This window comes from Crotalus tigris, unplaced genomic scaffold (assembly GCF_016545835.1).
Source record: "Crotalus tigris isolate CLP2741 ecotype Arizona unplaced genomic scaffold, ASM1654583v1 scf7180000020990.9691751010:1144802, whole genome shotgun sequence".
NCBI classification, from domain to species: domain Eukaryota; kingdom Metazoa; phylum Chordata; class Lepidosauria; order Squamata; family Viperidae; genus Crotalus; species Crotalus tigris.
The window spans coordinates 134,089-155,932 of record NW_024098300.1 but is presented as its reverse complement, the minus strand read 5'-3'; the positions used below and the strand labels follow the sequence as shown (position 1 = coordinate 155,932).

At 48.6% G+C, this 21,844-nt stretch overlaps 1 protein-coding gene across 1 annotated transcript; it reads right to left on the bottom strand.

Moving 5' to 3' along the window:
* Nucleotides 1-987: 987 nt before the first annotated feature.
* Nucleotides 988-21,772, bottom strand: HNRNPUL1 (heterogeneous nuclear ribonucleoprotein U like 1). Its single transcript, XM_039369142.1, has 15 exons — nt 21,465-21,772; nt 18,099-18,221; nt 16,589-16,841; nt 15,123-15,196; nt 13,541-13,680; nt 13,348-13,447; nt 12,196-12,308; nt 10,773-11,039; nt 9,051-9,173; nt 8,375-8,503; nt 6,539-6,707; nt 5,109-5,486; nt 4,338-4,561; nt 2,941-3,120; nt 988-2,136 (listed from the first exon to the last, which is right to left on the bottom strand). Exons 1-15 carry the CDS (start codon nt 21,640-21,642, stop codon nt 2,020-2,022), a joined length of 2,568 nt encoding a protein of 855 aa, XP_039225076.1. The 5' UTR covers nt 21,643-21,772; the 3' UTR covers nt 988-2,019.
* Between the last annotated feature and the right edge of the window lie 72 nt (nt 21,773-21,844).

Genomic DNA, 21,844 nt, shown 5'->3' with positions numbered 1-21,844 from the left:
CTTGCTTTGACAACATATGCAGAACTGTCTGGTATTTTTGGAGTTAATTCAGATGACAGAGGAAAGGGAGGGGAAATAAAAAAAGCCAGGGGAAAGGAACGGAAGTGAATCTCTGCCCTCTGGGCTAATTGGAAGATGTGACTTGTGACTGCGAGATAAGGGAGGAGTTTAGCAAGAAAAGTTAGATGCCAGCAAGAGGAATTTAGATTCTGGCATAAACTTCCATGATGTGCCCTCATGCCTGGAAGTTCTTTGAAGTGTTTCATTAGTTGGAACCATGACAGCCGAAAGTTAAGTTTGAACTTGTAAAAAGGCATCTAGAGCCGGGGTGTTCAACCTTGACGCCTTTAAGACACATGTGCAAAGGTGCTTTTCCAAAAGGCAATTGGCTTTTCTTGGTGTTTTTTTTCTTTGAAAACGTTTTGCTTCTCATCCAAGAAGCTTCTTCAGTTCTGAGACGGAGACAGAACTGAAGAGGTTTCTTTGATGAGAGGCGAAACGTTTTCAAAGGAAAAAAAAAAAACAAAAAACCAAGAAAGGCCAGTTGCCTTTTGGAAAAGCATTTTTGGGGGACCACCATGCCCTGGATGATTTGAGAATCTCTACAGATATTGAAGACTTGTGGACTTCAACTCCCAGAATTCCCCACCCAGCCATGCTTTTTTTTTTTTGTTCCTTTTTTGTAAGGGCAGATATTGAAGCTGGAGCTTGACTACTCTGGACACCTAAGGAGAAGAGAGGATTCATTGGAAAAGACTCCAATGTGGGGGAAAGATTAACGGTAAAGGGGATGGCAAAGGATGTGATGGTTAGATAGTGTCACTGACACAATGAACATGAATTTGGGCGAGCTCTGGAAGACAGCTGGGCCTGGTGTGTTATGGTCCACGGGGTTGCAAATAGTCAGACACAACTTAGCGACTGAAGAACAGCAACGACAATTTTTACATGCTACGTGCACAGGTAGAGATAGAAACCCACAGGCAGTTTAAAGTTCAATATTCATTCTTTTTTCTTCAAATACAAAAAGCTGTTACAATTCAACTCAACACAAAGCATGTTCAGAGTTACAGAAACTGAAACATTGTATAAAAAGTTACACATTTAAGATGATTTTTCTCCCCCCCCCCTTTTTTTTAATCCTCTCCTGTACTGAAACAAACAGAAATTGTTATCTTGATGAAAATATTAACAGCTACTGACCCACGGTAAAAAGTTACAGAAAAAAATATTTCTTAAAAAAAAAAACAACCCAATCATAATTAAATGTAAGATAGCCATTACTCTTCCCTCCGGTTTTAATGGTTCTTTCCAAAAAAAAAAAGACAGATTAAAAACACCTCAAAGACAGGTGACACCAAACTGCAAGAAGTTTCCAAAAGGTGTAAAATTTATGGTCACTAGCAGATTGGGTGAGGCGGGGTGGAAATGAGACAATTGGAGGGGCGGAGGGGATGGGTCTGCAGGATGTGGCGAACAAATGGGGTGGCCACAGTTATGACCCAACTTGGTTTTTTTATGTGCATTTTGACCACCCTCTTCTCTTAGCGGACCACCCCCTGGACACCCCTGGAGAGAATGGCGGTAAACCCTAAAGAGGCCCCTTCCAGTGCTGCCTCCAACTACTGCAGGAAATTTAGATACCTGGATGGGTCCTGGCCTAAAAAAAAAACAAAAACAAAAATACAATGATACGACGTTGAAGACTTTAGCTTCTTTCGGAATCAAAGAAATCTTAAAAGAAAATGGGGGGTGGGGGAGCTAAAATGGTCTTCAACAAGGAGAGACGAGGAACCATGTAACGTCCTCATGAGGGATGGTAGAAAGGAGAATACATGCCTAGCTGTACAAGTAAAAACGCAACCATCCTCAAGAAACTCTAGAGAGGGAAGCTGGGCAGAGACACCCAGCTTCCTTCTTCTGGATCTGTGAAGATTCAGAAATGCCCGCCATTGTTAAGAACGTGCTGTTCCCTTTCCCGGGGGGGGGGGGAGGGAGAACAACACCCCCCCCCAGCTATCACTGTGTGCTTGAGCCTCCCTGCGAGGTGCCCGTGTAGCTCCCGTAGTCGTAGTTGCCGTAGTACGGGGGCCACTGACTCTGGTTCTGATAGTACTGATTCCATTGCTGGGTGTACTGTGGAGGAAGGAAAAAACAGATCAGTGGACAGCTAATATTTCCTCCCCCCCTCCCCAAAATAACTTCATTTCCATCTGCTGACTCATCTGAGACGATGCTGAGGTTTTGTTTCCTCTCCTCTAAGGTCCCTCCTCTCCACAAAAAACCTTCTTTGCTAAAGGCCAACAAGAGACTCAACAGCTGCCTTGTGGTGCAACATATTAAACCAGAAGTGCCCAACCTGGGCAACGGATTTATTTATTGATAGTTTAATGCAGGGAATATCCAACACTGGCAACTTTTGAAAAAAGACTCCTGGGACTTCAACTCCCAGAATTCCCATGGCTGGCTGGCTGGGGGCAATTCTGAGAATTGAAGTCCACCAGTCTTTTTTTTAAAAAGTTGCCAAAGTTGGATATTCCCTGCATTAAACTATCAATCTGGAGGAGGAGGAGGATGGAACCACCGCTCCGTTTTTATAACACACTACAAGTAGTCCTTGATTTTAAAGTAGGCCACAATTGGGACGAGAATTTCTGTGGCTAAGCAAGGCAGTTGTTAAATGAACCATAGTCGATTTCACGACTTTTTTTTGGGGGGGGGGGCATGGCTACCAAGCAAATCACTGCAGTTGTTAATGGAACCACACGATTGTGGTGTGAAGCCGGCTTCCCCACACTGACACCGCTTGTCGGAAGCCAGTATGGGAAGGCTGCAAATGGCGATCACGTGACCCCAGGGCTCTGTAACCGTCGTAAATACGTGGGTGGTCCCAAACCATGAACTTAATGCACAATGAGAGTCTTGCTTTCCCACACTTACTTGTTGGTACTGATTGTAGTTGGGCTGATTGTAGGCTGGCGGGGTAGGCGCTGGTGGAGGCGGCGGAGGCTGGGTGTAACTTTGGCTGTAACTGCCGTACGTTCCATAGTTGTAGCTGGGAGCGCTGTAGCCCCCCTGGCTGTAGCTGGAAGGGGGGCTGTAGGGCTGGTTGTAACTTTGCTGTGGGTGACAAAGTCACAGTTGGTTCTTTAAGCTGAAGTGTGCAGATGCAGACACTCTAAATCCCATTTAGAGGCCGCAAGCTGAACCTCACTGACACCCCTTTTTTTTTTTACCCCAAAGGAATATTTTAAAAAGCCGCGTTTTGGTCTAGTGGTTAAGACAGCAGGCTAGAAAATGAGAGGCTGTGAGTTCTGATCCTGCGTTAAGAATGAAAGCCGGCTGGGTGGCTTTGGGCCAATCCCCAGGAGACGGTGAGTTCTACTCCCGCCTTAGGTATGTAAAGCCGGCTGGGTGACTGGCCCAATCCACCTCGCAGGAGATGCACTGGGGAAAATAGGAGGAGGAGCTGTTGGGATAACTTCACCGCCCTGAGGAGTTTGTAAAAATAATAAAGGTGGGGTACTGATAAATAGATAAATAAATCTGCAACATATTGTCATGCCAAAGGCGAATGGAGCACCAGAAAGATGTCCTACTGATAGGCATCACGTATGTCAAACGTGATAGCTTTCCTGGGGAGGAAAGCTATGGTAAATCTAGACAGCATACTAAAAAGCAGAGACATCACCCTGCCAACAAAAGTGCGTATAGTCCAGGCCATGGTTTTCCCAGTTGCAATGTATGGCTGTGAAAGTTGGACCGCTGAGCGTCAAAGAATTGAGGCCTTTGAACTATGGTGCTGGAGAAGACTCCTGCGAGTCCCTTGGATTGCAAGGCGTTCAAACCGGTCAGTCCTAGAAGAGATCAACCCCGACTGCTTTTTAGAAGGCCAGATCCTGAAGCGGAAACTCAACTACTTTGGCCACCTAATGAGAAGGAAGGACTCCCTGGAGAAGGGCCTAATGCTGGGAAAGATGGAGGGCAAGAGAAGAAGGGGACGACAGAGAATGAGATGGCTGGATGGAGTCACTGAAGCAGTAGGTGTGAACTTAAACGGACTCCAGAAGATGGTAGAGGACAGGAAGACCTGGAGGAACGTTGTCCATGGGGCTGCAATGGGTCGGACACGACTTCGCAATTAACAACAATAACATGTCAAACATGATGCCCACATATAACCGGCTATTCCTCCTCTTTCCTTTTACCCACCTACTGGGGTGCTTTCTCAGCTGCCCTGATCCTTCCCAGATTCATCCCTCAATTATCCCCCTCTTGAAGGGGGCTTTGGCATTTCTGCCAACGGAATCTCGAGTGGAACCCTGGGTGCAGCCTACCTGTGGTCCTTGATTGTACGACCCCGCAGGGGGGTTGGTGGCCGGGCTCAGGGCTGGAGCAGCAGGAGCCAAGCTACTGCTCTTGTAAGGGTTCTGGTCACGTGCCGGGCTGTAGCTGCTCTGCTGTTGGTTGTTCTGATTGTAGCTGCCTCGGGTGTTGTTGTTGTTGTTGTCTCGGTTTCCGCTCCCCCAGCGGTTTTGGTTGTAGCCGCCTCGGTTGAAGCCTGAATGGGAAAGCCAGAGTTATGAGCTTCCACTAAAGAAGACAGTCTGGTCTAGTGGTTAAGGCGCCGGGCTAGAAAGCAGGACACGGTGAGTTCTAGTCCTGCCTTTGCCATGAAAGCTGGCTGGCTGACTTTGGGCCAATCACCAGAAGATGGTGAGTTCTAGTCCTGCTTTTGCCATGAAAGCTACTGGGTGACTTTGGGCCAATCACCAGGAGACGGTGGGTTCTAATCCTGCCTTTGGGACGAAAGCCACTGGGTGACTTTGGGCCAATCATCAGGAGACGGTGAGTTGTAGTCCCGCCTTTGCCATGAAAGCCACTGGGTGACTTTGGGCCAATCACCAGCAGACGCTGAGTTCTAGTCAAACCATACTGGAAGCATTCCATTCATGGGGAGACTTTGAACTTTGAAACACCACCTAAGGGACTCCCAGCTAGGTTTATCCCAATGTCCAACAGTTGCTAAGCGACCAGTCATAAGTCAAGGACGTATAATTAAATCAACCAACTTTCTCACCTCACTGAGGCCATTAGTCCAGTCTTACCTCCACTTCCGCTGCTGCCACCAACCCCGATTCCGCCACCGCCACCTCCTCCTCCACCGCTGCCTCTATAGCCTCCTCCTCCTCCTCCACCGCCTCCTCCTCCACCACCGCCACGATTCTGGAAGCCGCCCCGGCTGCCCATTGGCGGGCCTCGATTGTCAAAGCGCTGAAATCCTCCTCCGCTGCCGCCACCTCGGCCACGGAAACCAATGCCACCTCCGCTGCCCCCCCAGCTGTCGAACCGTTTTTCTGGGGGCGGGCCTGCTTTCTTGCCCTCGTCGTTGTACTGCCTCACCAGCTTCTCTGCCTCCTCCCGCTGCATCTCGATGTAAACCACCGCGTCAAGGAAATCGCCGGCTTCCGGCAGGGAAAAGTTGGCTGCCGAGAAAGAAACCGAGATGCCGGTCAGTCACCGCTAAGAGGGGTGGAATGGGGACACACCCGAGTCACAGGGGACGGGACCGCCTGGGAGGAGTTCGGGGGATTCAGGAAGAGCAGAAAGAGAATGGAAGGAGAAAAAAAAAAAACAAGTGGGGAGAGAACAGAGGAACAGCAGTGCCATTTGGCGGGGCCACGGGGGAGGGCTTTCTCTGTAATGGCGCCCACGTCTTGGAACCAGCTCCCCCCCCCCGGAGATTAGGACCGCTCCCACCCTGTTGGTTTTCCGCAAGCTGCTGAAGACCTGGCTTTTCCGGCAGGCCTGGGGTTTATAAAACCTGACCCCTGGATGAATGTTACTGTATTGTTTGTCTTGTTAAGTTATATTGTGTTTTTATTGTTAGCCGCCCGGAGTCCTGCGGCAGTGGGGCGGTTTATAAATTTTAATAAATAAAATAAATAAATAAATAAACACACCTTAAGGTAGGGGTCCTCAACCTTGGCAACTTTCAGACTTCAACTCCCAGAATTCTTCAGCCAGCTTTGGGCCAATCACCAAGAGACGGTGAGTTCTAGTCCCGCCTTGGGCATGAAAGCCGGCTGGGTGCCTTTGGGCCAATCACCAGGAGACGGCGAGTTCTAGTCCTGCCTTAGGCATGAAAGCCGGCTGGGTGGCATTGGGCCAGTCACGCTCTCTCAGCACATCTCATCTCACAGGATTGTTATGGGGAAAATAGGAGGAAGCTGTGTTGGATATGTTCCTTGACTTATTTATAAAAACAACAGAGGCGGGATTCAAATAAATAAATAAATAAAATAAAAATAAACCAAGACAGCTGCAGACTTAAAGCATCGTAGGTATGGGAGTGGGTGGGTCCTTAAAATATCCCAGAGAGAAGTGGAGGAAAACAAAGAAGGAATTAGAAGCACCTAAAGGATCCCTTTTAAAGTCCTTGAACTACACCCCCCCACACACACAGTCAGGATCGCTTGTCTCCTTCTCAGGCGTGCCGTGAATGCAACGTTTGGTTTTCCTATTCCCAGCATCCTACCTTTCATTTCTAATACTGCGTGATCAGGCACATCCTTCCCTTCCTCGTCCGTGCGTTTTATTGTCCGGTCGTTTAAATCCTCGTCCGTGGGACAAATGACGATGGCTTTGCGTTGGAAACCTTCAAAAGGACGCATTTTTCGCCTCTGAGCAGATCCATAAACATTTGTCTAGCAACGATAATAAAGAAGAGAGTGGTTTTTTTTAAAAAAAGAAGACCTGGTTGTTATTTAGCAATTTAAGGTTCCCCCCCCACCCGATGCCCCACAATGGAACAAGGATTTCAAAGACAGAAACTCTGGCTTCCTTGCCCCCCCCCCCATTCCTCCCTCCCTCTTCTACCCTTTCTGGATAGAGAAGAAGAAGAAGAATCATCCCTGATAACAAAGCAACCTTGAAGAGAACCTCTCATTTTTAAAAAGATAAAAACAGCCAGAGGCGAAGGTAATGTGCACCTTTTTTGCAATTCAAATGAAACCTCCCCTAGAAGGCTAGGCTGATAGGGCAGCGGTGGCTTTGCTCAGAAAAAGTGCAAAAGAAGCAACAGGACATCCGGCAGTCCATTCATTTAAGTGCACCGTTTACGTATTAGAGCAGTGGTTCTCAACCTTTTTAATGCCGCGACCCCCAACCGGTCGTAAGTTGGGGACTACTCAACCGGTCGTAAGTCGAGGACTACTCCACTGGTGCAGCACCATTTGCAGAATGGGACTTTAGGTGGGCTCAGCAGGGCAGAGACAGCCTGGACAATTCCTATTGGCTTTTGAAAGCCAATAGAATTAGACTCTATTTAAGAGAGTCTATTCTACTGGCTTTCAAAAGCCAATAGAATAAAAGGGAGGAGCACAGCTAAGGAAAAGGGGGAAAAAAATGGCGGACTGCGTTGTGTGGTGACCCCTGTGAAATGGTCGTTCGACCCCAAATGGGGTCCCGACCCACAGGTTGAGAACCACTATATTAGAGCCATCCAAGCAGTGGAGTTAACTAGCAGGGGGTTTAAAAAGATGTCGTTGTCTTAAAAGACCATCTCTAGGCTTTTTTTTTTCTTTGAGTTAATGGAAAGAGGCAGGCTGACTGCAACAATCTGAATTGGGGGGGGGGATATGTGTGTGTGTGTGTGTCTGTCCAAATTTGACAACTTGTAGACTTCAATTCCAGAATTCCCCAGGCAGCATGCGTCCACAGGTCTTAAAGTTGTCAAGGTTAGACAACCCTGATCTGAATGGATTATGTTTGAAAGGCATTAAGCTTCAGAAAGATTTATTAGATGCAAGAAGCCAAAAAAGCTGGTTCAGTTATGCCTTATTTACTGTATAATTTGAAGCAAGGATTGCTGGTTTGGTTTGATTCTGGAATAAAAGTTGCACAACGGCAGTCACCCATGTGTGGGTTGAGTGGCTATATTGATTAGTTAATCTATCTATCTATCATTATCTAGCTATCTTATCTATCTAGGTATCTATCATCTATCTATCTATTTATCTATCATTATCTAGCTATCATTATCTAGGTATCTATCATCTACTTATCATTAGCTATCTATCTTTCTATCTATCATTATCTATCTATCATTATCTAGGTATCTATCATCTACTTATCATTAGCTATGTATCTATGTATCTATGTATCTATGTATCTATCATTATCTAGCTATCTTATCCATCTATCCATCTATCTATCTATCATCTACCTAGCTATCTATCTCTATCAAATAAATAAATAAAATAGGGGGGGCAGAGCACACGTCCACCTACCCTAGGCTGGCACAGCTTGCTACACATCTGGCCCCAGACCCCCTCCCAGCTGTCCCCAGGAAGAAAAAGGAGGGCCCCCATACCTGATCCAGAATGTAATTCCGCTTCTTCCGCGCTGCAATCTGGATTAGACGGTTCAGGCACTGTGTCGCTTGCTGGATGAGAACGTCCCAGCGGCCGGCGTAATTGCGCTGCCGTCGGAGTCCCATGACCTGAGAAAAGGCAGGATGGTGAGGGCAGCTGGGGGTGGGGGTGGCATAACAGGAGCGCCCCCTGGAGTAGCTGGCCGGAAATAGGCCTTGCTCCTGGCATTGGGGGTCCCAGGGCGATTCACACAGGAGTCAGGACAGGAGACTCTTAGAATCATATACAGGTAGTCCTCAGCTTACGACTCTAACTGAGCCTAGAATTACAGTTGTAAGTCATTGTGGTCATAGGTTCGAGGCATCAGGGCACCCCAGACCTGATTTTTCAACATTTTTTTTGCAGTGAATCTATTTCCACTTAGTAGAAATCCGCAGGGACTGATTTTCACTTCGTAAAAAACCCACAGTAAAATCCACAGGGACTCCTTTACTTTGATAGAAAAAGCCCCGCTTACAAAAAGAAAGCCTGTCCCGCAAAAGTCTGGCCAGAAAAAGTCATTTTCAAAAGACAGTGAGCTGATCTCAGGTTTCGACACACCAGGAAGCTAGAGGGGCCCACCACAAATGAGGAAGCAGACGGGAGAAGCCGGCGTTCTCTGCCTCCAAAGCTTACCCTCATTTTGTCCATAATGGCGTTTGTTCCCAAAATATTATACTTCGTGCCTGGATTGGCTGCGGCATGCTTAATGGCCCACGTCGTCTTCCCGGCGGCAGGCAACCCCACCATCATCAAGATCTGAAACACAGGGTGTGGTTGGAACAGCTGCTGCAAGCCAATAACGCAATGCCAACCAGTTTTCCAAAGCAAATCTCTCCTTCACAAATTGAGTGAGAAAAATGACAGCTCTGCTGGACCGCATCCTTCTAAGGCAGGGGTAGGCCACCTGGGCTCTTTTATGACTGGTGGACTCCAACTCCCAGAATTCCTGAGCCAGCCATGCTGAGGGGAAAGGGAGAGGTTTCCAAGCTGAGCCATGCTGGCTCAGGAATTCTGGGAGTTGAAGTCCACCAGTCATAAAAGAGCCAAGGTTGCCTATCCCTGACCTAGATGATAGACAGACAGACAGACCTAGATTAGGGATAGGCAACCTTGGCTCTTTTGTGACTCGTGGACTCCAACTCCCAGAATTCCTGAGCCGGCCGTGCTGAGGGGAAAGGGAGGTTTCCATGGTGAGCCTGCTGGCTCAGGAATTCTGGGAGTTGAAGTCCACCAGTCATAAAAGAGCCCAGGTTGCCTACCCCTGTTCTAAGGGACTATCCATTCCAGACACAGAAATAGGAGATTACAGGTATCTCCTAGCCTCAGAGGCACAGAAAAACCAACATTTTTAACCCTTATATTTTGTTTTGAAATATACAGGTAGTCCTCGACTTACAACAGTTTGTTTAGTGACTGTTCAAAGTTACAACGGCACTGAAAAGTGAGTTAGGATTGTTTTTCACACGGCTGTTGCAGTATTCCCCGTCACATGTTCAAAACTCAGATACTTGGCAACGGACTCATCCCAGTGTCCCAGGATCATGCGATCCCCTCTTGTGACTTTCTGACGAGCAAACGATTAACTGTGGCGAGAAAGGCCGTAATGTGGGGCAAAATTCACTTAGCCACTGTTGAGCAACGAAAAAAATTTGCTCAATTGTGGTTGTAAGTTGAGGACGCTGGAAGTTTTTAAGAGACTGGACAGCCATTTGTCCAAAATGGTATAGGGTTTCCTGCCTGAGCAAGGGGTTGGACTAGATGACCTCCAAGGTCCCTTCCAACTTTATATTATTATTATTATTATTACTATTACTATTATTATTATGGATCATCGGACAGGCAGCCAGATGTTCAGACTGGATTTGGCATTTTGTCTACCTATCGAGTCCTTACCCAGGACCTGGGATAGGCAGATGTGGATGTTTGATGGTATTACAGATCTCGTCGCAGGATGGAAGCAGTTCCTAGTAAGGCCGCCTTTTGCAATTGACTAATAGCGAATTTGTCAATAATAATAATAATAATAATAATAATAATAATAATAATAATAATAATATAGCTTTTATCAGTCTAACATCCAGTCAGCGATAACCATCTTAGTCATTGTGTTTGAATCTGTGAGTCTCTGACTGGCCCTTTTTACTGCTGGGAATTTGAAAATCTGGGCGTTAACCTCTGAATTTTTTTATAAGCAGTTAAGGCCTAGTCTTCAACTCAGTTGATGCAATACTATTTCAGAGGGGAAAAAACTGCTCTTGTCCGAGTCCTGGTCCACTCAACCCCCACCTGCGAAGAAGGACCTGGCCACTGAACTCAAGAACCTGCCATTGCTGGCTTCTCCTTTGGGGCACCTACTTCACAATCCCTTTTGTTCTTTGGTCCAATGGTGCCCCGAACTCGCTCGGACAGGGGGAGGTGCTGTATGAAGGTGAATCCCGGAGGGATCGGAAAGAAAGTGTCTTCCCTTTGGCCAAAGTTGAATTCGATGGCGCAGTTCTTCGCCAGGACATGAGGGAACAGGGCCTGGCCCCCCAAATTCTCCTTCCGTAGCTGATAGGCCACCCCGAGCCATTTCCCATTCTTCATGAAGGACATTTCCACGTTGTCGCCACACTCAAAGTCCTGAGGAGAAGAGGGAAGGAATCGCCAATCAATCTAGAGCAGGGAATTTGAGGCCGGTGGAAGCTTCAACTCCTCCCTTTTTCCTGCTAGGACAGTGGTTCTCAACCTTTTTAATGCCGCGACCCACAACCGGTCGTAAGTCGAGGACTACTCAACCGGTCGTAAGTCGAGGACTACTCAACTGGTGCAGCACCGTTTGCAGAATGGGACTTTGGGCGGGCTCAGCAGGGCAGAGACGGCCTGGACAATTCCTATTGGCTTTGGAAAGCCAATAGAATTAGACTCTATTCAAGAAAGTCTATTCTATTGGCTTTCCAAAGCCAATAGAATAAAAGGGAGGAGCACAGCTAAGGAAAAGGGGGGAAAAAATGGCGGACTGCGTTGTTTGGCGACCCCCGTGAAATGGTCGTTCGACCCCAAATGGGGTCCCGACCCACAGGTTGAGAACCACTGTGCTAGGAGAAAGTAAAGGGGACCCCGAGAATTTTACTCCACGAGTCACAGCCAACTTTAGGAGGCATTGCTCAACTCCTCTAGGCATGCAGTGAAACATGCAGCGCTGTTACCTTCCCATCGGAATGGTACCTATTTATCTACTCGCATTTGCATGATTTTGAACCGCTAGGTGAGCTAGGGCAAGTGACGGAGTTCAACCCATCACGCACAGCAGCACTCGGGTCTCAAATCTGGCTTTCCAGCTGACAAGCCCAGTGTCATGGTTCCGAAAGATGAAACTCTTCAAAGAATTTTGAGGCATTGTTTACCTTAAAGAATCTTTACTGGGGCCAAGATCTGACTTCCCCTCCCTTCAGCACATAGTATCAAAGCACAATTCCCTCCTACAACTAACAGTCATAAATCACATTCTCCAATTAGTTTGAAATGCTGGCTTTCCGCCCAGTTTTTTTCTCCCACCATTCCTTATCAGCTCTTGTTACACTTTTGTATGTCTAACTAACTCCCATCACATCCCTTCCCCTCCCCCAATATTGTCTCATTCTAAGAGTAAAGTATAAGAAAGAAAAAGGCTGCATCTCCATCTGTTGTCAAAGCAAGAGCATCCAATGTCAGCAGCGCTGACACCCAGCATCTTAACCCCTGAGCCATTGCGGCACCCTAGAGGTGTAGCTTCTGAAACTCCACAGGCCGTACTCACCACAAGACAAGTGATGACGTCATTCTCAGTAAAGGTTTCCCCGTAATTTTCGAACTTGCAATTAGTGGATTTCTTTGCAGTGCCTCCGTAGCCATAGGAGAAAGGCTCTTCCCCTAACAAGAACGATAATTGAACAGAGACCTGAGCAGCCGTGCCATGGGGGACCAGGTGGCATTCGTGGGGCAGAGAACTCTTCGTATCCCCAGTGTGGTTTCACTTAAGCGGGGAAATTGCCTAATTCAAATGCTCCGGTTTAAACTAAAGATACTCAAAAAGCAAAGACAGCCCAGCATAGTATGAAAGCTGGCTGGGAGACCATGAACCAGTCACTCTTTCTCAACCCAACTGATCTCAACAGGCTGTTGCTGTGCAGCAAATAGAGGGGGGAAAGCAAATAATAATAATAATAATAATAATAATAATAATAATAATAATAATAATAATAATAGCAGCAGCAACAAAGATGAAGAAAGGGACCTTGGAGGTCATCTAGTCCAACCCCCTGCTCAGGCAGGAAACCCTATACCCGTGGCGGCGAACCTATGGCACGCAGAGCCCTCTCTGTGGGCATGCGTGCCGTCGCCCCAGTCCTAGGCCTTCAGCTGGGTTTTATAAAACCTTTTCGCTTTAGGCCTCCGCCGCTGTGTGCAAAAAAAAAATTCAATCAATCAATTTCAACTTCTCGCAGGAAAAAAAAAAGATCTCGCAAAGTTGGAATTGATTGATTGAACTTTGTAGTCCCACCCAGTCTGCCATTATCACCGAAGCCACGCCCAGCCAATGGGCCACACCCACCCAATGGGCCACACCCACCCAATGGGCCATGCCCACCCGGCACCCAATGATACATAAGTGGGTTTGGGGTTGCAGTTTGGGCACTCGGTCTCTAAAAGGTTCGCCATCACTGCCCTATCCCATTTCGGGCAAATGGCTGTCCAGTCTCTTCTTAAAAACTTCCAATGTTGGAGCACTCACAGCTTCTGGAGGCAGGTTGTTCCAGTGATTAATTGTTCTAATTGTCAGAAAATTTCTTAGTTCTAGTTATGTTCACCAACTTGACTTGTTTATAAAAACAATAAAGGTGGAATGTAAAATAAATAAATAAAACACACCCCGAGGCTTCCCTAGATCCAGCAATTAAAAACTACTCACCTAACTGAGTGCTACATGAATCCAGTGACCAGCCAATCCGCACGACGTGAGGATCCGGTTCGGTGGGAGGAAGGTGTTTGACAGAGATCTCTTCGTTGATCTGAAGACAAAAAGAAAGCCCCTGGTGGTTAGCGATACTCTTCTTCCTATAATCTCCTCAGCACCTCCCTCGTGAGGACGCACGTTCCCTCACCTTCATCTCATAGCACACCCTCCCACGTCGCACGCCGTACGTCGCTCGTGCGCCTGACCAGAGAAAAGCAAATCCTTCGATGGTCAGAGGGTACCCACTGTATCGATCACGGGCAACTTTGAAATGGAGATCACAATTATCTGAAGAGCAAAACAAATGTTGTCAATGAAAACCAAAGGAGATTTAATCGTAGAGGCAACTGTGGGCTAACACCCAGTACGGATCATAGCAACGTGTGACGGTGAGGTTTTCCGTGATGGAAAATGACTCTCCTGATGATGTTAAGCTAGGCCAGGGGTAGGCAACCTTGGCTCTTTTGTGACTCGTGGACTTCAACTCCCAGAATTCCTGAGCCAGCATGGCTCAGCTTGGAAACCTCTCACTTTCCCCTCAGCATGGCTGACTCAGGAATTCTGGGAGTTGAAGTTCATCAGTCATAAAGTGGCCTAGGCCTAGGGCAGGGGTGGGCAACCTGGGCTCTTTTATGACTGGTGGACATCAACTCCCAGAATTCCTGAGCCAGTATGGATCAGCTTGGAAACCTCTCCCTTTCCCCTCAGTGCGGCTGGCTCAGGAATTCTGGGAGTTGAAGTCCACGAGTCATCAAAGAGCCAAGGTTGCCTAGCCCTGTCCTAGAGGGAGCTGGGCTGTGTGGTTAGCACAAACCTAGACCAGGGATAGGCAACCATGGCTCTTTTATGACTTGTGGACTTCAACTCCCAGAATTCCTGAGCCAGCATGGCTCAGCTTGGAAACCTCAGCATGGCTGGCTCAGGAATTCTGGGAGTTGAAGTCCACCAGTCATAAAAGAGACACGGTTGCCTAGCCCTGAGCTAGGATAATAGGCAAGAAGAATTTGCTAACTCCTCATTTCTGGTATCAAAACAGCTGCATGTCAATGGCTGTATTTAAAAAAGGCAGAACTGAAAATGGAATAGGAATGGAGAACTCTTACTGGGAAAAAAAAAATCACTTCTGCTTTGCAAGCTTAAAACAACAACAACAGGCCTCTATTCAATAATTTTCTTGCCAAAATAGAATGGCTTAGTGTGAGGCTAAGATTTCTCATAGACTCACGACTATTAAATGACCCACTTAGGGGCCTCGTAGTTTTTAGGGAAGAAATCAATGCCTTACAACAGTGGTGGCAAAACTATGGCCCGGGTGCCAGAGGCGGCACTTGGAGCCCTCTCTGTGGGCACACACACCGTTGTTCCAGCCCCACCTCCTCCCACAGCCCCCTCCTCACCAGCAGCCCCCCTGGAGGAGAGTTGCCCCCAGGCGCAGCCCATATGAAGCAGCGCAACCAAGGACTTGGTAGCCAGGCAGTGGGGACAAGACTCTGCCCTTACACCCCATTGCACGCAGATGATGCTATGGGGCAGGGGGGAGGGCGTGGCCACCATAGTGCTGCTGGGCTGCCTGGGTGATCTGTGATGGGCCGTGGAGATGGTGGGTGGTCCAGCGGGCAGGGTGGAGCAGGGACGGGGGGGGGCGGTTTTGGGGCACTCGGTCTCTAAAAGGTTCGCCATCACTGATCTAGAGCGAAGTTAAAAACAACACCGCAATCTCTGTAACTCACATGTATCGATGGCCACCAGGGAGTCGTCAAAATCGTCCTCGTCTTCTTCTGCGGGTGGCTGAGGAGATCGACCCCTGGAAGAGACGCAGCAGGAAATGGAGCTTCCACCAACCCATCTTAGGCAAACTGAGAGGTGGCCTGCAAGGCAGGCTGAGAAAGGGAACACCGTGCCCGATTCCGGGAAACTAGTCCCACCCCTGTTACCATGTTGATTCAACTGGGAACACTTTGGAAGCTCCTAGCCAAGTCAAAAAACGGCTTCCCCAGTACTGCAGCCCTGGATTTAGAGACAGGAAATCTTCAGTTTTCCATTAAGTGTCTGGACTACAATTCCTAGCATCCCTAGAAAAGATGGCCAAAAGGGAGGGAGGGATGCAGGGTGTTGTAGTTCAGGTACACCATGAAGATTTCTTTTGGTGAGATGGGGATGCCTATGGTAGGTAGGTGGGCAGGATAGAGAGACAGAAACATATACATACGTACATACCAATAAAACGTGAACACCAGGAATATAAAAGTTTAATACCATCACCGATCACCAAGCTTTCGTCAGATACTTCTGACATCATCAGGGTTAATGCTGGTCTGTGGGAGGCACTCTCCCACAGACCAGCATTAACCCTGATGATGTCAGAAGTATCTGACGAAAGCTTGGTGATCGGTGATGGTATTAAACTTTTATAGTTTATTATATTACTGGTGTTCACGTTTTATTGGTAATTGACTATGGATTCACCCAGGAATCACATTTTTATTTTCACTATTCTTATTAATACATACATACATACATACATACATGGCAGACTTAGACTTATATATCGCTTCACAGTGCTTTACAGCCCTCTCTAAATGGTTTACAGACCCAACAATCTGGGTCCTCATTTTACCAACCTCGGAAGGATGGAAGCCCGAGTCAACCTGGAACCCATCAGGATCAAACTCCTGGCAGTGGGCAGTGAGTCAGCCTGCAACAGTGCATTCTAACCACTGCGCCACCACAGCTCCTTCACACACACACACACACACACACACACACACACACACACTATATATATATATATATACACACACACACACACACACACACACACACACATATACACAGTAGTATGTATGCCTTAACAAAAAAGTTTATCAGATGAGAATCTGCATTTACAAAGATGTTATAAAACAGCCGTTCATTTCAGCCAAATATATATTTTACTTTAAAGTTTAAAACTAAATATTGGTTAAGAAATAGCCAACCCTTAATGCCCCATTTTTCATCCAATAACACTTGCAATCTTTACAACTTAGTAAAATCAAGTGCACTGCCAGGTTTGTGGAATATATGAAGAGAATGCCTTTGACCAAATCCCAGATGCTTCTTAAAACAAATTCTGCATTCAGTGACGTCGCTGGGCTCCGTTCCTCTCCAGGGTGTTTTGGAAAGATAAAAAACATACCGAATCTTTGTCTGAACGTACCTTTTATTCTCGCGATATTCGTAATATCCACGCCCTCTGGACTCATCAAATGTCCTCTTATGACCTTGCTGCGGGGGTGGCTGCTGCTGCTGCCACGGCTGATATGAGTCTGAGGTGTTATAAGCAGAGGGGGGCTCATTGTAAGAGGAAGACGAGGCATTGTAGCCAGAAATGGAGGAGGGCGCGTTGTAACCAGAGGCTGATATGCTGTGGCTGGGAGCTGACTCCTCCTGTTTTATTTCTGTCTTCATTTCTGCATTTAAACACAATAGGCATGTTTAACTGGGCTAAGCAATCCACATGAAAAAGAAACAACGGCTACTATTTACGCTGAAAAAGCCAGCAAAAATCGCCCTAACTACAAGAGAAAAACTCTTTCAATTTTACTACCAAATGACTTGGCTTTGAGCCAGGCAACAGTTAAGAATCAGAGCAGAGACCATCAGCAATAAAACTTGCAAGGAAATGTTCTCATTATCGACCGGATTTATGTGCCAGAACCAAAACCACTGAAGTACCTATTTTAATTCCCCACAATTTTCTTGCTCCTGCTCTTACGATGTGCGGATTCTATTAGAATAACACAGAGATATGATTAAGATAACAAGGAGAGGGATATTCAGGCGGAGAATTCTAAGGGGAACAATGTAATAATCAATTAGGGCAGTGATCCCAAGTGGAGCCGAAAGAAAACAAGGTGTGTTCTTCACCTTACTTGTGCTTTTTTAAAAAGGGAGAAGCTACAAATCCACAACAAACAGAAGAAAAATCCACTTGACATTTTCCTTTATGTATATAGAACAAAGCGAAAATAAATAATAATAATAAAATAAAAAATAATAAAATGAATTAACAGATTCCCTTCGTGGAAAAAACAAGAACTCTTATCATTCAACGATATGCAAATCTTTTACACATAGCTAGTCCTTGACTTACAACCTTCATAAATGAGTCAGTTATCAGTTGGATCACAGGAGGTTGTAATGGTTGTTAAGTGTGAAAAACGGACAGTCATTTTTTTCAGCGCCGTTAACTTCGAACAGTCACTAAATGAACTGCTGTAAATCGAGGACGGCCTGTATTACATTTTGGAACATTTATCCCAGGGGTAGGCAACCTTGGCTCTTTTATGACTGGTGGACTTCAACTCCCAGAATTCCTGAGCCAGCCATGCTGAGGGGAAAGGGAGAGGTTTCCATGGTGAGCCATGCTGGCTCAGGAATTCTGGGAGTTGAAGTCCACGAGTCATGAGGGGGCCATAGTTCCCCCATGCTGGCTCAGGAATTCTGGGAGTTGAAGTCCACCAGTCATAAAAGAGCCAACGTTGCCTACCCCTGGTTTATCCAGTAAAAAAATCATCCCTCCACATACCCTACCTCCAAAGTTTTTTAATGCAAAAAATAACTGAGGCGCCTCAGCGGGGCTATTCAAAAACTGCCTCCCCAAACTTTGGGAATGCTCTCCGCTCAACAAAACAACAAAGGCTCTTTTTCCGACACTCGTTTTTTACCTGATCGATCTTGGCTTACAGCTCCCCGCTCGTAACCCAATTCGTTCTCCTGTTTAACATTGAAATGCTCGAAAGACTGATATCCTTGCCGGTTGTCTTGGCGAGTGTTGTCACGGATGCCATCTTGAAAACAGGAATCAAAAGAAGGCAGATCAGCGTCACTGTTCATGCTACTTTTTTTTGGGGGGGGGGAGAACCAAATACCTTGGTTTTCCTTGCACCGTCAGAAAGCGGTTGGGCTACATGGAGGCTGTGGCCACCCCAGCCAGCCAGCCCACCCTTACCTGGATGGCTGCAGATCAGTTATACCCTCAGCGCCATTAAGAGGCTGAATCTTTTTTCTGGAGTACCCACCATTCAAGATGCAGAGGGGGAAGAGAAATGGCAGGGTGTTGTGTGAGAATAATGCCCCATCCTGAAAAGCCACTTGTTATCGTGAAGCAAACTGAAATGCCATAGAGGAGGTTATTCTGTGCTGTTTTTCTCTGAATACGACTCCCACCCCAGGGGAGGATCAAAATAGTGCTGCTAAGGAGAGGGTTCGCTGCCTGATTACGGCAAGGCTGAATGCCAAGGCTAAACAACACAGGAAGCCAGAGGGTGCAGCATGTCCTCCGCATAGCACAAAACATGTAGAAAAAAAAGCCCTGTATTTTGAGCCCAAAGCAAATCACAGGTAGAAAGCTCCCCTCTTAGATTTGGTACAGTTATCCATTTTGTTTGACCTCAGCTGGAGTAATATTATATCTTGTTGTGATATCTATATGTTAACCAAAGAAATAACAGGAATTGGAAGGGACTTTGGAGGTCTTCTAGTCCAATTCCCTGCAGGAGACCCTATGTCACTCCAGACAAATGGCTGTCCAATCTCTTCTTAAGAGCCTCCAGTAATGGAGCACTTACAACTTCTGGAGGCAGGTTGTTCCACTGGTTCATTGTTCTCACTATCAGGAAATTTCTCCTTAGTTCTAGGTTGGGGCTCTCCTTGATTAGTTTCCATCCATTGCTTCTTGTTTTGCCTTCAGGGGCTTTGGACATTAGGTTGACCCCCTCTTCTTTGGGGCAGCCCCTCAAATATCGGAACACTGCTATCATGTCACCCCCCCTAGTCCTTCTTTTCAGACGACTAGGCAGACTAGACTAGACAAACCCAACTGCGGTAAAGATATATGGAAAAAAGTGCCTGACAATATGATACACCTAAGATGGAAATCTGTGGTCGATTTTGTAAGGTCCAAGAGATTCAGAGAGCAATTAAGAATAAACAGAAGGAACAGAATAAGAATAAGTGGATCCAAGATTGCTAAAATGGCTGGAATTCTAGGTGGTTATCAACTGCGCTTTCTTTATACCCACTGTTCAGGGCATGCTAGGTGCTATTTGGAGATCTGGTGGGTCCCTTCTCTGGCCCTCCAAGAAGCAGCTGTGCTGAAGCTTCCCTTAAGGATCACAGGCACTCAAGACAGGAGTCACTTGGCAACAAAGGGCAGCATCAGGGAAAACAAATGCCCAGATGCCATAAAAACAACACCTTGCACTTTGGGAAGTCAGAAAAGCCTGGGTCTTTTCCCAAGGGGCAGCGTGGATCGCCCACAGGCCTCCGGGCTGAGAAGCCCCCAAAGTGGAAGGTCTATAGCAAGGGTCCCCAACCCCCAGTCCGTGGACCAGTACCAGGCCACAGCATGCCGGCAACTGGACTGCACAAACAAGCAAAGCCCCATCCGTGGGATGTAGTTAGCACACAAAACCACCCGCCCTCCGGTCCGTAGAAAAACCTCTCTCCATGGAACCGGTCCCTGGTGCCCAAAAGGTTGGGGACCTCTGGTCTATGGAGATTCTCAGCTGTCCAGGTCACAGTTGTTCCAAAGGTGCTTCCCCCCTCCCCCCAAAAGGCAAGGAATATTGCGGCCCCATTCCTTAAGGAGATAAGTCTGGCGGGACCCAGAAGAAGGGCCTTCTCCATGGTGGCTCCCTCTCCCTGGAACATCCTCCCCCCCCCCGAGATTAAACCGCCCCCTCCCTCTCTGACACTCTTCCGGAAGGCGCTGAAGACCTGGGTCTGCCAGCGGTCTTAGGGAACCCAGAGCGGGATGGAGCCCATCAAATGGCTAGTTTGAATGGGTGGGTGGGTGATCATTATTTTTCTCCTTGCTATTTTTTTTTAATAGGGTGTTTTTATATCTGTGCAAGCCGCCTTGAGTCGCTGCATGCGAGTAGGCAGCAGCATAAATGTTCCAAATAAATAAATAAATAAACAAACACACAGACACACACACAACTGGACTTTCTTGTTTTTCCTTGAAGATGTTTCCGCTTCCTCGTTTTTTCAGTTCAACCGAGGAAGCTTCTTGGATGGGGAAAAACTCAAGTCCAGCAGCCTTTTTTTGGAGGGGGGGGGGAAGTTCCCTTTGGGGCTCCAGGAAGGCCGGTCGGCGCGTTGGAGGAAGCGGCGCCCGACCCTCGTCGGGCGGGCCGGAGGATCCCGGGCGCCTCCTCCGCGGCCGGCCGGCCGGCTGGGGCCACTTCAGAGCCGCCGCCATAGGAGCCCATGCTCCGCAACGAGGGGGCGTCTTCTCACAGATCAGCGAGGGGCTGCCTGCCTACCGTGGGGCCCATCCTCCCCAGCCTTACGCTCCCCGAGACCCATCCTGCCCAGCGAGGGGGAGCCCTCCACCCCCTCCACTCATCACCCACCCATGTTCCCCAGCGAGAGCCTGCGTCGTACGGCCCATGCTCCCCGGAGGCCCATCCTGCACAGCGTGGGGGGGTCCTCACTGACCATACTCCCCGGCCATCCTATTCCCTCCCCCGCCCCGTCTCCTCACAACCTCATGTTCCCCAGCGAGCGGTTCCCGCGCACGGCCCATGCTCCCCGGCCAGAGGCTCCTGCACAGACCCATCCTCCCCAACGACCGAGAACCCATCTCCCCGCGCCTTAACGTCCCCCGTGGAGACCCATCCTCCCCAGCCAGAGATGCCTCCTCCCGGGCCCATCCTCCCCAGTGACCCTCTGCCTCGTATGGCTCAGGCTCCCCGGCCACCCATCCTCCCCAGCCAGGGAGCGCGCCTTCCCACAGACCATGTTCCCCGGCCACCCTAACCTCCGCCCCGGAGACCCATCCTCCCCACAGACCATGTTCCCCGGCCACCCCAACCTCCGCCCTGGAGACCCATCCTCTCCACAGACCATGTTCCCCGGCCACCCCAACCTCCGCCCCGGAGACCCATCCTCCCCGGCCCGCGGTGTCTCCTCACAGGTCCGCGCTCCCCGGCAAGGCGGGGCCCATGCTCCCCGGCCTTGAGACCCATGCTCCCCAGCGAGGGCCGCCGCGGCCGCCGCCTCCTTCCCCCGCCCGGCCCGCTTACAGTGTCCGTCCGAGAGCGACTCTCCGCCCGAGTCCAGTCCGGGCTCCCCGCGGGCCTGCTCGGCGTCTAGCGCCGCGTGCAGCCGCCCGGCCAGCTCGGCCTTGAGCCCGCGGGTGTCGAGGCCGCGGCGGCCGAGCTCCTCCTTCAGCTCGCTGACGCGCAGTCTCCGCACATCCATGGCGCGCTCAGTCCCGGCCGCAGGATCGCGGTTGCCCGGCCATCGGGGCGCCGTTCCGGGCTCGACTCAAAATGGCCGCCCTCGCAGAAGCCCCGCCATGCAACGGGCCCTCCGGTTGGCCGAGCCGGCGGGCGAGGAATAAGAGGCGCTCTCCGATTGGACAAAGCCTCCCCTGCCTTCGCCCCCCTCCTCTCGCTCCCTC